The sequence below is a fragment of the Physcomitrium patens genome, chromosome 1 (assembly GCF_059467195.1).
Source record: "Physcomitrium patens ecotype Gransden chromosome 1, ASM5946719v1, whole genome shotgun sequence".
In the NCBI taxonomy this organism is placed as follows: Eukaryota; Viridiplantae; Streptophyta; class Bryopsida; order Funariales; family Funariaceae; genus Physcomitrium; species Physcomitrium patens.
This window is the reverse complement of record NC_143410.1, coordinates 23,637,670-23,652,839: the sequence shown is the minus strand read 5'-3', so window position 1 is coordinate 23,652,839 and position 15,170 is coordinate 23,637,670. Positions and strand designations below refer to the sequence as shown.

At 33.8% G+C, this 15,170-nt stretch overlaps 1 protein-coding gene across 3 annotated transcripts; it reads right to left on the bottom strand.

Annotated features, from left to right (window-relative positions):
- Window positions 1-4,431: 4,431 nt before the first annotated feature.
- Window positions 4,432-6,569, bottom strand: LOC112290620 (uncharacterized). 3 transcript variants are annotated; one of them, XM_024537219.3, is made up of 3 exons: window positions 6,186-6,569; window positions 5,862-5,930; window positions 4,432-5,720 (listed from the first exon to the last, which is right to left on the bottom strand). In XM_024537219.3, exons 1-3 carry the CDS (start codon window positions 6,213-6,215, stop codon window positions 5,214-5,216), a joined length of 606 nt encoding a protein of 201 aa, XP_024392987.1. In that variant the 5' UTR covers window positions 6,216-6,569; the 3' UTR covers window positions 4,432-5,213. The 3 variants fall into 3 exon arrangements, with proteins under 3 accessions (XP_024392987.1, XP_024393079.1, XP_024392902.1); XM_024537311.3 differs by lacking the exon at window positions 6,186-6,569 and adding an exon at window positions 6,072-6,180; XM_024537134.3 differs by lacking the exon at window positions 6,186-6,569 and adding an exon at window positions 6,072-6,129 and having other exon boundaries at window positions 5,862-5,952.
- Window positions 6,570-15,170: the final 8,601 nt, after the last annotated feature.

Here is a 15,170-nt window from a genome sequence, read left to right as displayed (position 1 = left end):
TATTTTTTTTGTTTTAAAAAGGTATGTTAAAAAATATATATATATATATATATATATATATATATATATATATTATACTTAATTGAAAAAGTTTTTGGTAGGTGATAAATTACTGCAATAATAGAAATAAGTAGCAAACATAGTCAAATAGTAATACAAGGCTTGTAAAAAAAATACATCTTTTACAAAAATAAAATCACACCCTCTGAAAGATTTATAGTATATATTAAACAAATAATGTATATAAATTCTATTCAAAAGTAGTTAGTAGTTGAAAGGTGAATTACTTGAATTTATTTGAATTTAATTGAAGTTAAGTGATTTATTACAAACTAATATAATTTAGATAAAGTAAAAAAAATCCATCATCCAAAAATAACCAAAGGTAACATAGAAACAAGAAATAGATCTAATCTTATATATAATCTAGCCATAATCTAAAGCAAAGAGTAATCCTATTGGCAAAATAATTGACATCACATATAAGATTGATAGTAGGATTAAGAGTGCTACTTGAGGTGTCTTGTTGACTAACCAAGTAGCTTTGTAAGTATAAATCATGTATGGCAAATCTAATGGCTAAATCAAAGAATTAAGTATAAACCATTTATGGCAAATATAGTGGCTAAATTAAGAAATTAAGTATAACTATAATCCCTCTTTGACATATAGGTAGTTAATTTTAAGTCAAATTTTACAAAGATGGTGTGGCAACATGTTAAAAATTACAAAATTGGTAATACTAAACTTACAAGACTTTACAACTTAAATAACTCAAATAGCTATAAGACTAAAATTTCATTCTATAAGTATTACTACCTAGGCTAACAAATTGTTGACATAAAGAATTTGTCACAAATATAAGATTTAAAGTTAGACAACACTTAAAAGTCAAGAACTATATATATATATATATATATATATATATATATAATTGATAAAAAATAAAATATAATAATTAATTTTCAGAGTTAAGTAAATAGTAAAATAGACATGTCCATAGTATATGCATCTTATAATTGGCACCAATATCTAGTATACACACTACTAAAATTAAAAATTAAAATTAAAATTAAAATTAAACTTAAAAAAAATAAAAAAAATTCAAATATATATATATATATATATATATATATATATATAATTTTTAAATAAATAGTTTAAAAAAACATTGAATGACCATCAAAATATAATCAAGTAGAAGAAATGGCATCAATTTGACACAATACATAATAAAATTGTTTTTAGTAAGTAGATACTAGTCACAAGAGACCAACAAGTAAAGTGGATTTGACAACACCTTAAACATCCTAATACCTAATATTTTAATCAACAAAAAAATCATAAGATCTTTTATATTAGGTCCAAAAATAAAATCTAAATTTTAAAAGCCATATTGAAACAAATAAAAATAAAGTAATTAAATATTTAATTATCAATATAATATCTCTTATAAAATAAAGCTCATTAGATAATTCTTACAAACACTTTGCAAGATAAAATTGACATATAAAACATATATTTATTAAATAAGTAAAATTTAGACTTCAACACAAGAAGGTAAATATTTTAAAAATATAGTAAGATAAATTGTGAGTTTTTATAAATCTTTTCATGAGATCTAAATTTTTTAAAGTAAATTTATGTATTTTTTTATTAAATAATAATATAAATAAGAGTTAATTTAAGATATACTTTTCTATTATCTTGTTAAGTACATATTTAAAATATATTTAATAGATAGGATTTTAAAATAATCAAAATAAGATAAAAATATTTTTATGTTTTGAGAGTTGAAGAAAGAAGAATAATTTTAAGAATAAAATATAAATAAAAGATAAGTATATGAAAGTATCCTTAAAATGTTTGAAAGAATTAAAGTCTAAACAACTTTTTTTGATATTTTACAACAGTTTTTGTGAAAGAATTGATAATCAACTAATATTGAAATATTACTAAAATATTATTTTAAGGAATTCTAAGAATTTTTTTTATAATTCTAATAATATAAAGAAATATGAAGTGGCAATTAAAAATATATTAAGAAATATTTCTTTAAATATTTTAAATAAAAAAATTATAACTTTATAAGGTTATTAATACATTAAGAATATTATCAAGAAATTAAAGATATGAAAATTAAAAAGGTCCAAAGACCAAAAAGATTGGAATTTGAGTTTTTAAATGGTTTTTAGATATTATTAGAAAATATTTCTATTGGAAATTAATGATGTTTTTTAAAGGATCAATTTTCTAGAAGTTTTAATAAAAAATTATTCTATTCTTGTTTAAGAGAAGAAGTTAAAAAGTCTTTAGTAACAAAAAAAAACTAACTATACTATTTAATACTCCTATCATTACTTAAAAAAATCTTAAAAAGTTTAAATTTTTTTAATATAAAACATAAACTAAAATAAATTACTTCTTTCTTTTTGTTTTTAGTATACATTAAATAATATTTTAGTTATCTAAAAAAAAACAATTGGACTAAATTTTCTATCTAATACTTTTGCTTTTGAAACTAGATTTTTTTGAAGTATGTGACAAGGTTTTGACGAATTTATTGTTCAATACTATGTTATAATGACAAAAATAATTTTTTTAGCAAGGAAAAGCCTAAGTATGTGCCAATAAAAATATTACCAACCAGATTTCTTTCTATAGAAAGATGAAGCCATTTTTTACTTATTTTATATTTTCTAATAATAGGTGAAATATTAAAATTAGTTATTAAACAGGTGGTCAAAGAGAATTGTATACATACCATATCAATCAAAGATAGAGAAGATAAACAAATATTGAGTCAACTTATAAATGCTACTATAGTAATCCTTAAAAGATAAAAATTATAAATAAATATATGAATAAATGGATAAGGTAGTTGATATCATCTAAATATTTAATCTAATCTTAAGACTACTAATAAATTGGTCCAAATCCCAAGTCTATTTGAAAAATATGAATATCTTAAAATATGTATAAATTGATAGATTTGGATAGGCTTGGACAAGTAATAATAGTATCTCTAATTTCTTGGCAGTCTCTTTGGCATATTTCTTTGCATACCTAATGTAGATCAATTATTAATTATTTTTGTTTTTAAAACAATTAAAGAAGTGGTGCTCAATAGGAATTAATATCAAAAAAATAGCTAGTATTGTAAATTACATCTTCTTATTTATATATACTTCTTAATTTCAATATTGACTATATTTTAGATATTTCAAATGAATACTAAAAATCTTAGCAATATTTAGTGAGCAACAATGAACAACCACTTAAATTAAGAAATTAGAAATAATTTGTTAAGGTGATTTGAAGAAGAAAAATATAACATGAGTATGAAGAATACATGATACTTTGAACTTTCAAAACATATTATTTATTCTAATTATTTCTCAAAACGCTTCACCAAATATTGTAATTTAAATTTTGGAAGTGTATTTGAGCTTAAAAAGATAAATTGGGTAACATTGATGTGTAATAAATCAGCTGTACGCTTTAAAGAATGGAGGCCATGAAAAACAATTTCTTAGAAACAAATCATATTTGCAAAAGAGATTTTATATATATTTATGAAATTTACAATAATTTGGTCTCTGATTTGTTGGGAAAACGCTTTCTTGCTAAACAGAAGAATAATTTGGTCACAAGATAGAAGAAAAGCAACATCAGCAAACAAAAACCTAAACAGTTATATTGTCCTTCTGATATTGTTGTTTACGAGAATAGCTTCAAGGACGAGCATTTCCAATTCTCATGTGCACATCAAAATCATGGTATCCGGGTTACGAAATATCATACACAGGGGAACGAGTATGGCGAAATTTTTGGATTACTTAGAAAAAGTCTAAAATAATACTGAAGTAGATAGAAGAATTGGGTTAGCACATATTATTACACTCATGGTTAATACATGGATTTACGCAGTACACCACTACCCTACCTCACCACATAGCTACTGTTCCTCAGAACATCGGAGGGGAGTGTCGCATGATGCTGCAGTGGGGATCAAGCCGTTTCTGGAGCAGCAAATGGTGATTATAGTTGCCTCGGAGATGGAAGAGGGGCCCGCGTCATGTCAGTGACATCCACAATGAAAAGAGTTGGACGGTGAGTATGGATGTCGAGCATTGCTGAAACAGAAGCAGGCAAAGGGTGGAAGGAAACATTGTTACTCTGCTAAAAATGTTAAGGAAGAAGCAAGTCTGAAACGGGACGAAGAGAGCTCCCCGCCTGTACACAAAGGCCTTCACTGGATTGATCAGCCTACAGTACTCCGAATCTGAAATCCATTCATGGAAACGAGCAAACGCATGTATCCGTCGCTAAGAAGCACTGTGTGTTTAACCCTTCTAGATAGCCTGCCAGAACAACATGCGCACGCAATCCACAGGCAAACGAAAGTGCAGTACACAGCCAAGACAGTGATCACATTAACAACTCATCACATTCAGCTGGACGCCCACCTACCAATTGAGCTCGAGCGAGAAAGAGTAGACAACCACCGGTCTAGTAGCTACATCTGGTTTAATTTTAGAAAAGAAGCATTGTTGTGAGTAACAAGTCAAATGGTTCCTTGTTGAGTTCTGTCTCCGACTCTTACTGTCATCCCTGGTGGTCCTACAGTTTGTGACAAGCTCCTGCAACAGGGTCGATGCTGATGTAGAAATAAGGAACGTCGACGTGCTGATTGGGACATGATCAAAGTGACCACTTCTTCCAAACCGATTTCGGCATAATTGAATTCCTATTCCATTCCCCTGTGTCGCGGGCTTCGCCCACGCTCACGGAAAAACCGAGTAAGATACAAGAAGTTGCTAACTCCATTTCCAGAAAGGACACCATCAATTTCGTCACCAGCACCCAGTTGTAGCGCTTCTCACTCGAGCCTATCGTATATACAGAAGGATTCTAGCTTGTGGAAAAGATCCCCGCCGTCCCCGACACCCAAATCCCGACATATAAACGACTTCCCCAAACTAGTCAAGTTGATATTCCCATCACTAATACCCCTCCCTTCCTTGTAAAGATTGAAGAGGTAACCTGACTGTAGCCCTTCAGTGCCCACTCCCTCCACCTCGAAGTGTAATCCACTCCCTCCACCTCGAAGGTCGTATTCTCGGCTAACGCCAACACCACCTCTCGACTACAAATCAATTATTCTCAGCTAGTCAACTCCACACCAATTGATGAAAGGATCTTTTTAGGATTTACAGAATGCTCAGGTCATGTGCGTAAGACATTCTTTTGATAGGCATGGACATGGAGCGAGAGACAGAGCGGGATATGGTGGCTCTGATCTGCGGCTGCAGAGCACGAGCTCCCGTGATGTAGAACCGGAACACTTGGAAGGCAGAGTTGAATATGTTCAGAGGATTGAGCGCCATGTTGAAAACAGACATACGGGGGAGGAAGCGAGAAATGGACTGCTTCCATGGAGTGCTCTCGGGGTTACGCCTGTCGAATGCGTCCGAGTGAAGAAGGTAGGCTCGGGCTGCCTTCTCCACCAATCGGTTGCGCATTGGGGTGCGAGGAGTGTCTCCACTTTCGTCGGCGACAGATCCAGAGGAAGGAATGATCTCCGTCAGGGAGGTATAACTGGGATACGCCGCCCTCGCCACCTTCGATGAAGTCACAGGCGCAGTCGAAGTCGAAATAGGACGGAGACCTCGCTTCGGAAGCGCGAGGTCGGACATTTTCAAAGGCTGCACCTGAGACTGATCACCAATTGGATACAAGCAATCAATCCAAGCTGCTGACCCATCAAAGATAGGCCGCGGCCATTGAACAATTCCTCGATACCAGAAACATATATTGACAATGATGAACTACCGCAATATCATACTCGTTCGATGTACCTTCAAAGACTCAGCAGCGCGTTTCCTGAGGACGGTGTTGCGGGAGCGCTCCGTGAGAGCACATTCCATCTGAAAATCCACCACCACCACCCTGAACCCCACTTAGACACGGGCCGCTCCCTATATCGGAGCAAATACCTCGAAGTCATGACCTCAGAATGCGTATGCTACAGTCCATTAAAACTAGCAGATGACTTCATGACCTCTTACTTTGAACCGCATTGCCTCGCAATTCGCACCATTAAGGTATAATCTAGACAAAGTCACTCCCACCAACGATCTCTATGCAGTTTTAAACTGGACCGACACCAGACTCGTGCTTACATGAAGGGGGGTGGCAGTACTCCAACTCATCGTGCACGGATCCCAAGAGAGGCAAGAGGAAAGTTCACCGAGTCAGTAATTTCCTGGCCTGGCAGTACCCTTTTGATGCACTGGAGAGTGCTTGAGGGTGAGAGCGACCATCGGGAGGGATTTCCAGTCACGGCACGAGCCAACGGTTCCCAATCCGTCGCGCTCGCAGTCCAAAACGGTCGCTGACAGAGGGTCACTTGCTAATTTCTCTCGTCCATCTCATCACGCCGTTCCCCAGTAACACATGCTATTTGGTGCTAGTTTCACTGATTTTCCGCTAGTTTTTCTCTTGCCCTAAACACTATTCAACCTCATGGACAACTGCAGCGTTTGCTTCGGTTTAGTCACTCGTCTGCTGTTAGCCGCGTTTTGGTTCCGTTGTTTGTACTAAACAGATATAACGTGTGGTTTCGCCCTTGGTCTTTGGAAAGGCTTGCATCGATGAGTCCCCATGCCCACTGGTGGGCTCACAAGCTTGGTGCCTTCACACGCATACAAACATATGTATCTTTCAATCTTCGGTTGGGGAAACAACTAGCAATTTTTTCCTCCCCTTTTATGACACTTGCGGTTCACAAGAAAGTCATCAGCTGTGTTAATTTGCTGCATCAGCACTTATATTAGGTTTCTAATTTAACAATCCATAATCAATGGTGGTAATAACGGTTGTTTTCACTGATTATGATGAGCAATGTACTGATTCTTATGACCCCAGCAGCAAAACTGGATCTTCGCTAATCGGCAGCAAGTTTTAAAGTATTCATGCGATTTCTTTAATGTTGTTCTGACGATAAGTTCTTAGTTTGGACTCCTAGCGCCTGCAATATTGTATGGTCATTTTTTACTATTCTCAATCCCGTGTTGCAGAACAAGAAAATTAGTAAAATATGATTATCATCCCCTGATTGATCTCTTCTGGTGGTGTCGGGAACCAGATCATATTTTTCTGGTTCCCTGTAAACGAGGAGCCTAGATCAGCGACAAGAGCAATCACATCATTTTCAAGCATATTGGGACCATGAAGTTTTGTTGGTTTGCGGCAAGTGGGTGGTGTTCAATCGACACAACTTCTTGTATTTTCTTCTTTATTCCTTTCTAACTCTGCAGGTTTGCAAAGACTCTCCAACAATGCAGGAGAGCTTCAGATGGCAGTATGGGGTCTGTTGGGGTACGTGCTTGCATCAGCGTTTTCGGTGATTTTAGAAGTGAACAACCAAGAGTTTGCTAGGAAAGCACAACGGCGGGTTCACACTATGTTGTGTAGGATACAATAACAAAGGAAAAACACAGTGCAATGATACTTGCACAAATGAAGTAATATTTACAACGGTAAATTAAAGAAGGAGCTGATTTATTGACGCTTCCTATTCGGTTGGAAAGTTACAAAACAGTGATTGCCGTTTCATCTGAAGTTGGGTTGTGAAATGAAATGACTGTTTGAATTATTATTGGAATGCAATTTAGAAAGCTTGTTCCGGTGATAAGCCTTTCTTTGCTTCAAAAGCAATTTTAGTAGATCGCCATCAATTCTTGCATCTCGTTCATAATCAAATGATTTTTCCTCTTGACTATTTTTACCGCCCCGACTTCTATAGGACCCACCGTGAGCCATCTTTTTTGAAAGGTGGGTTGCTGGCACATTGTGGGGGATTCGCCAGAGTGGAAGCAGTGCGCAATGCATTTTCCAGGTCAGACAGTGGCTTGCATTAATTGTTCAGTCGCAGCCAAATTCAGGCTGCATTTTCGGAGATTTGAAAACCAACACACAGAATTTATCACATTCCGTATTCCGAATGGAGGAGGTGCTTAAGAGCCAGGCTCTTCAACAACTTCGAACTGCAATCTAAATTCCCACAAGGGAGGGTTCAATGCAATTTCGTCGCACTTGGAAGTAGCGCTGACCGTGTGGAGGTTCAATTCTGCGATACTTTCTTCGACACCGAGTAGTTTTCAATATCGTGCATTTGTTGAAAGACGTGCGCAACGAGGTGAAGGGTTTAGACCAACTGCAATTGCAACATATCGACTTAGACAAATGAAAAAAGAAATAAGCGAATTGTCAATTGATAGGTATGTGATTACTGCAAGAGTCGTACATTCGTCGAACGATTCTAAAAATGAGCACCTACAGCAGTACTTTTTCGAGATGTGAATTATTGTGATTGTTTAGAGCAACCAATTTGGAAGTGGGATGGGCATTGCTTCAGACAACCGAATCGGGCAAAGGCCAGCTTCATCTGCACATGAAAGTGAACCAAGTTTGGGTTTCTGGAAAAAATATTCAAATGTTATCACCACGCTGGAGAAAAAGTGCCAAAAAGAAGTTCCCAAAAAGCGGAATATATGCCGTGGGATGACCCAAATTTAGCCCATAAAACCACCGCAGCACCACCACTCATTGATAAGACAGGTGACACCAACCGAGGATGTTGATGCGAAGCCCAAGATAACAGGCTCTTTGTTATGTGGAACGACTATCGTCGTGACGCGGTGGCTAAACAGGAATAGCATGAAGTTGTTAACTGGAAGCCAATGGATCTCGTAACCTGCGTCGTCCACGCCATCTACAATCTCTAGCATGGCTTTCGGTTTCAAATCTCCTGGGGATTAGGACCGAGGAGCCAACTCAACAAAGTTACCGCCGCTGTTACCGACCCTAGTGTGCGAGACCAAGTTGTTCGCAACTGGGATTTGGTGGAACCACGGCGCGGGGAGAAATTTTGGGTAGAAATCTTGTGTTCCCCTTGAGCAACCGGGAGCCTGCGGCATCGTCTCCGCTGCTTTTCCGAAAAAAGCTATGTTATGCTTCCAGAGATCCGGTTTGGAATCGGTAATTCGAGCAATTCACTCCGCCGGTTGAACCGAAACCGGTGGGTCTCCAAAATTCTTCTCGTTTGTTGACTGGAACCTGGCGACAGATTGATCGCAAGCTTGGTTGAATGTCCGCGGTGATAAGTTAGAATTCTCGTGTTGAGTTCACTGATCACTAGAAAGGAGTCTTCCATTAAATTTGCCTCATGGATACCGAATGATACGTTAGAGAATGGAACGTACTTCACGATGCTATCGATCTGGATATTTGTGATCAGGATCTTCTCATGAATGTAATGTCGTAGCCATGGGGGTGAAGTACTTGTACAATGCTTATGACTTCCAATTGTTGTCTAATCAGGATATGAATAGAATTAAGTTAAATCGAATTTCAGATTGTACCTCAGGGGCCTCGGGAAAAGAAGCACAACAAAGTAGCGTCAGACAGACGTGAATTGAAGGGCAGTGAAGCTCCAAAGTAGCGTGACAAGGAAGGACATCTGATCTGTCCATGTCTCGTCTGGTTGAAGGAAGAGATTGGGTGGTGGTGCAGAGGCTGTAGCCACTTACTTATCAAACAATAATCGACACTTTAGGAAGGTGTCTTCCTCCATTGTCTGCAAGAGATTTGAAAACTGGTCTGGTTGACGAGTTGCCTTGAACGCCGAGCGGGCATCGTTCATCTACCCTTCCCTCGATCAAACTCTAATAAAGTGAAGCACGTCCAAGGTGCGACATCTGTTGCTGTGCAAACCATGCAAGCGTTGTTGGCAGCTTCTAGCGGGCATGAACCACGGCACCACTTTCGGGATCACCCTGTCAGGAGAGTTGATCCAAAGTTTCCTCCCCGTGTAACCTGGCAAGCAATCTGACGAGCAACACGTGAATGTAAGATTTTGAGGCATCATTTACTAGTACCCTCGAAAACACTGAGCACATTGATAATTCTTCAAAACAGAATTTTAGGCCTCTACAACCTAGAACGTGAATCATAAAATGAAATTAAACTGATCGTAAGGTGAGAAATTCGGGACGGATATAGTTGAAACATTTTTTTCTGCGTGATGATGTGGGATTTCCATTATCCTTGTAATGACTCGCTTGACAGGGTCATTCTGTTTAAGTACCGACTACTTTGGCATCTTGAGTTGTGCTGCACTGTGAAGAGGTAATCACACTAGCAAGTCTTCACATATCTGGTTTGAGTATCAAGCCTCATATAGTTGCAAATAAGCTTTAGTTCGGACCTTTCTATGACGGATTCAACCATTTTGTAAGAAAACATGGACAAATCCAAGTAATCCCTCCACCATGAATCAAATCTTGTTCCCTACTCCATAGTTAAGCTCCTCTAATATCTTCTCAGTCATCATTTTTGAAGACAAGGTCCAATTCTTATACCACAACATGCTATTGCATTCCACAAAATAAACTAGTAGTTGATAGATTGTTGCAAAAGTAATCTTACAAGGAAAGAAAGACATTTTATTAGGTATATTTGTAAAAATGCCAAGCTTATTGGAAAAAAAGAACTTTGAAGTCATAATACATAGCATTAGTAAGATTGCACAGAAAGAGAGTATGGAATAAAATATCTTTCACTTCCAACATCTATTATTTATAGGTGGTGGTTGTTGTCTTAAAAAACAACTTCTATTCTTTGATTTTTACATATATAATCCTATGATCTCTTTGAATGTAACTTACTAAAAGAATATCATATGATCTTAGGATCTTTTGGCATATCACTAACCAAGAAGATAGCATATGCCAAACACTAATTATTCTTACTAATCTTTGAATATTTTTTAGTTGATATTTTATTCTCTTGATTTTGACTCTTAGCTCTTAATTTTGTCCTATATCTATAGGATGACCTTTCCATATACCAAGAGTTAATCCTTTCACTATTAACAACTTATATAAGATAATATCCTTTACCAAGTAAATAATTTTATTTTTATTTTTATTTATTTTTACACTTTTATTTTACTATTAATCAAAGGCTTTCAATCTTGATGCTTTTGTCAACATGTCATGTCCATTCTTTACGAATATTTTTATGAATAAATCAGCAAGAATATTTTTTATTGCACAATATTTTATAACAATCATTTCCATTTTAATCCTCTCTCTTATGAAGTGATGTTGAATATCAATGTATTTAGTCTTTGAATGATGCTTTGGATTCTTTATAAAAATAAGATGTTTTTGATTGTCACACTCCATTGACGTTGCTTCAAGTTCTACTACTTCAATGTCACCCAAAAATTATCTTGACCATATTGCTTCCATTGCACTATGGCTTGTTGCTATATACTTTGCATCTATTATTGACCTTGCAATTATTTGTTATCTCTTGCAATTCTATAAAATAGCTCTTATTCCAACAACAAATACATAGTTAGTTATTAATTTCACTTTTAAAATACAATTTGAAGTGCAAAGTACCTTTTAAGTATCTTATAATTCTTTTGATGGTTCTTCAATAGATTGGTCTAATCTTTTACATGTGTTGGCTCACAACACTCATTGCATATGCAAGATCCACCCTTGTGCCAACCATTGCATATATAAGTGAGTATTGCTGCCCTATATGGAACATCTTACATTTCACCTTCAACTTCACCAAAATCTTTATTTATCAATATTATCAATTTCAATTTGGCTTCCAAAGGTGTTCCAATAGGCGTACACTTGTCCATATTGAATCTTTTCAATACTTCTTTAATATATATTTTTTGATTCATTGTAATGGTCTTTTTAGCACAATCTCTCATAAACTCCATTCCTAAATAATAATGAAGCTCTCCCAAATCACTCATCTTATAATCTTTTTTTAACTTTATCTTCAATCAATTCTTTATCTTTAAAGTATTGGTAAAGATGATCAAATCATCAACATAAAAGATGACAATCAATAAAAATTTATTTGATTGCATCACATACATAGAATGATTTGCTTCACTCTTTACAAATCCTTCATTCACAAAGAATGCATCAATATATTAATACTATGCCTTTGGTGATTGCTTGAGCCTATATAAAGACTTTTTCAATGTGTAAAAAAGATGTTATTTGCCTTCTTCTATAAATCCTTGAAGTTGATCTATAAAGTTGTTTTCTTTCAAGTTTCTATTTAAGAAAGTTGTTTTCATATTCATTTGATACATCTCTAAGTTCATTGTTGCTCCAATTTCTATAATATTTCTAATATTTATGAATTTAGTCCTTAGAGCAAATGTCTCATTGAAATCAACACCAACAACTTGTGAGTAATTTTTTGCAATCAATTTAGTCTTATATCTTATAATATTATCTATTGTATCCCTTTTGGTTCTAAACATCCAATTACAACCAATTGAAGATCTATTTGATAGGAATTGAGTCAATTTCTATGTTCTATTGTCCATGAGTGATTTGTACTTTATTTTTTGTAGCATTTTTCCACTTTATTGCATCTGTGGACTTCATTACATTACACAAAGTCAATGGATTAGCAAAAAATACAACATTGGCATGGTTTTCATTTATTTAATGAAAGATATGGTTCTTCTATCATTCACCAAGTTATTTTCTTTCTATCATAGAATATCTTCTTTGACTTGATGAAAATTCACTTTCAAGCAGTCCAAGGTCTTTTGCAAGCTTCTTCTTTTTTAAAAAAAACTTTTTGCTTCACATTTAAAGGTTGGTATTCTTCATCATCATCATCTTCAACATTGTGATTATCTTTATTATTGGTTCTAGTAATTGTAGACATACTCTAATCTACTTTCATTGGCTCTTCATCATAATTTATATTTCTACCATCTTTATTATCATCATGTTCTAGTTTTTTCTTTATTGAAATTGAAGATGTATCTACAAACACACCATTAATCTTATTTAGACACATCTTTAAATACTTACAAGCATTCTTATACTCCAAAAATTCTATGTCACAATTCTTAATGATTTTTTTGGTTTCTAAACACATTAGCTTACATGCCTTGGTATCTTCACAATATCCAAAAAACACACATATTATATATTTTTCATTAAGTTTGAATTTTATACAACTAGATACCTTCACATAAGCAATGCATTCAAAAATCCTTATATGTGAAATATAAGATTTTTTGCTGCTTATAGAATCATTCATATGAGTGCATTTGTAGGGTACCTATTCTTTTTAAATTCCTATATTTTTGCAAGTCCATTTTGTTGTAGAATGTATAAAGTAAAGATTTGTCTTGCAATGCCTTGAATCTTTAAGAATCCATCAAAATACTTTGATATATATGCACTTCTATTATTTGTGTGTAGTATTTTAATCTTATATTCATATTGCTTCTCCTCTCATGTCTTAAACTTCTTAAACCTTAAAAAAAATTCACTCTTTGCTTTAAGGATGTAAATCCACATCTTCCTTAAAAAATCATCAATAAATGTGACAAAGTAGCTTTCTTCTTTAATTGATGGCATCTCCATTGATCTACAAACATTAGAATGTACAACCACCAATAATTTTCTAGCATGTATTGCAATTCTACTTGGAAATGAATCTCTTTATTGTTTGCATTGGATACAACCTTTACAACTAAGTATCATGGCATTGTGGCTAAATTGACCAAGATCTAAGTTATTTACTATGAATTAGAGCTTCTTTATGCTTTTAATATTCAAATGAAATTCAAATTGAAGACAAGTTTGGAATTTATCTTCAATTTGATCCTCTTTATTTGGTCGTTTACAAAAATCTCTACCGCAATAGAGCCAATTCCAATGGCTTACACCATGCCATTTTCTCTCAACCAAATTTTTGTTGTTGAAATTTCTTCATAAATGTCAAATGAAAATTTATACGGTATCATGTACTTAGTAGCATTCAAATCTATAATCCACTTAGACATGTCAACCATGGAGGCTTTTTCACTTGCCATAAAAGAATAATTATTTCCACTGAAACTATTACAAGGATTATTTATATTCTCTCTATCTCATTTTTTAGCCTTATGGTATTTTTTTGCAAAGTAAATTTATTTTCTACAAATATAGAAATTTTTTATACTACTTTTTGAATTATTATATTGATAAAAATAGCTATTTTTACTTTATCCTGAGAATAGAGCCAAATCTTCACTTTGAAGCTTCTTTTCTTTCTTCTTGGTCAATTCATGTCTAAGTCTTCACATGACATAATTCATAATAAGTTCCTTCATATTCATAGATTCCAATGCCATAATGAGATAGTTATAGGACTTTGAAAGACTCATGAGTAATATTAATATAATTTTTTTATTGACAATTGATATGTCAATAAATGCTACTTGGTTTGCAAGTGCTTTTACTTTAGTGACATGAACCATGAGATCATCTCTTACTTCCATCTTTACCATTAAAAACTTCCTCCTTATCTATAGAATGTTGGTAAGATTTCTACTCTTGTAGATATTACAAAGAGTCTTTTATGCTTCTGTTGATCCATTGTAAGCAATTACATGTGAAAAGTTGGCATCATCAAGATTTGTTGCAATGAACTCAAAAGTCTTCATTTCACAATGTTTGTATTCTTTCTTCACCTTGATATTAGCATTGTTTCTTAGATGCTTTTTACTTTTATCAACAATATCCCAAAGGTCCAATGAAGCTAATAAAAATTCTAATTTTTTCTTCCAATGATAAAACTTTTTACTTTTAAACTTCTTAATTACTTTCAAGCTCTCAACCTTACTTGCAGCCATATCTAAGAAAGAATTGTATAAAAGAAAATCAAGAAAAAAAAAATAGAGCTTTCAAAATCAACAAAAAGGTGTTATCTTAGAAATCTAAAATATCTTCTTTGTGAGTAAACTAGTGATTTTATTCTTTAATCACTTTCAATTGTACTTATAGGATTTCTTACAAGTCTTATACTCTATCTAAACTTCTTATACTAGCTTTGTCTTTCTTTAATCACTTCTAATCTCACAAAACATCTCTTATCACTATAAGAAAAACTTTTAAGAACTTAAGCACATAAAAGCACAATTTTAATACATCAATGATGTAACTTATTGATTAATTCTTATTAAAATTGATCATTGATGTAACTTAAAATGCTAGTGATGTACTAAGAATTAATCCCATGATCATTGGCAACTTTCTTAAGATAATATCATA

Coding starts and splice junctions, on each gene's coding strand:
- LOC112290620 (XM_024537134.3), bottom strand. CDS start 6,103: ATGGTGCGAATTGCGAGGCAATGCGGTTCAAA. Junction 5,953..6,071: donor GCGAGGCAATGCGGTTCAAA/GTAAGAGGTCAT, acceptor AGTGGGGTTCAG/GGTGGTGGTGGTGGATTTTC. Junction 5,721..5,861: donor GCGCTGCTGAGTCTTTGAAG/GTACATCGAACG, acceptor ATTGGTGATCAG/TCTCAGGTGCAGCCTTTGAA.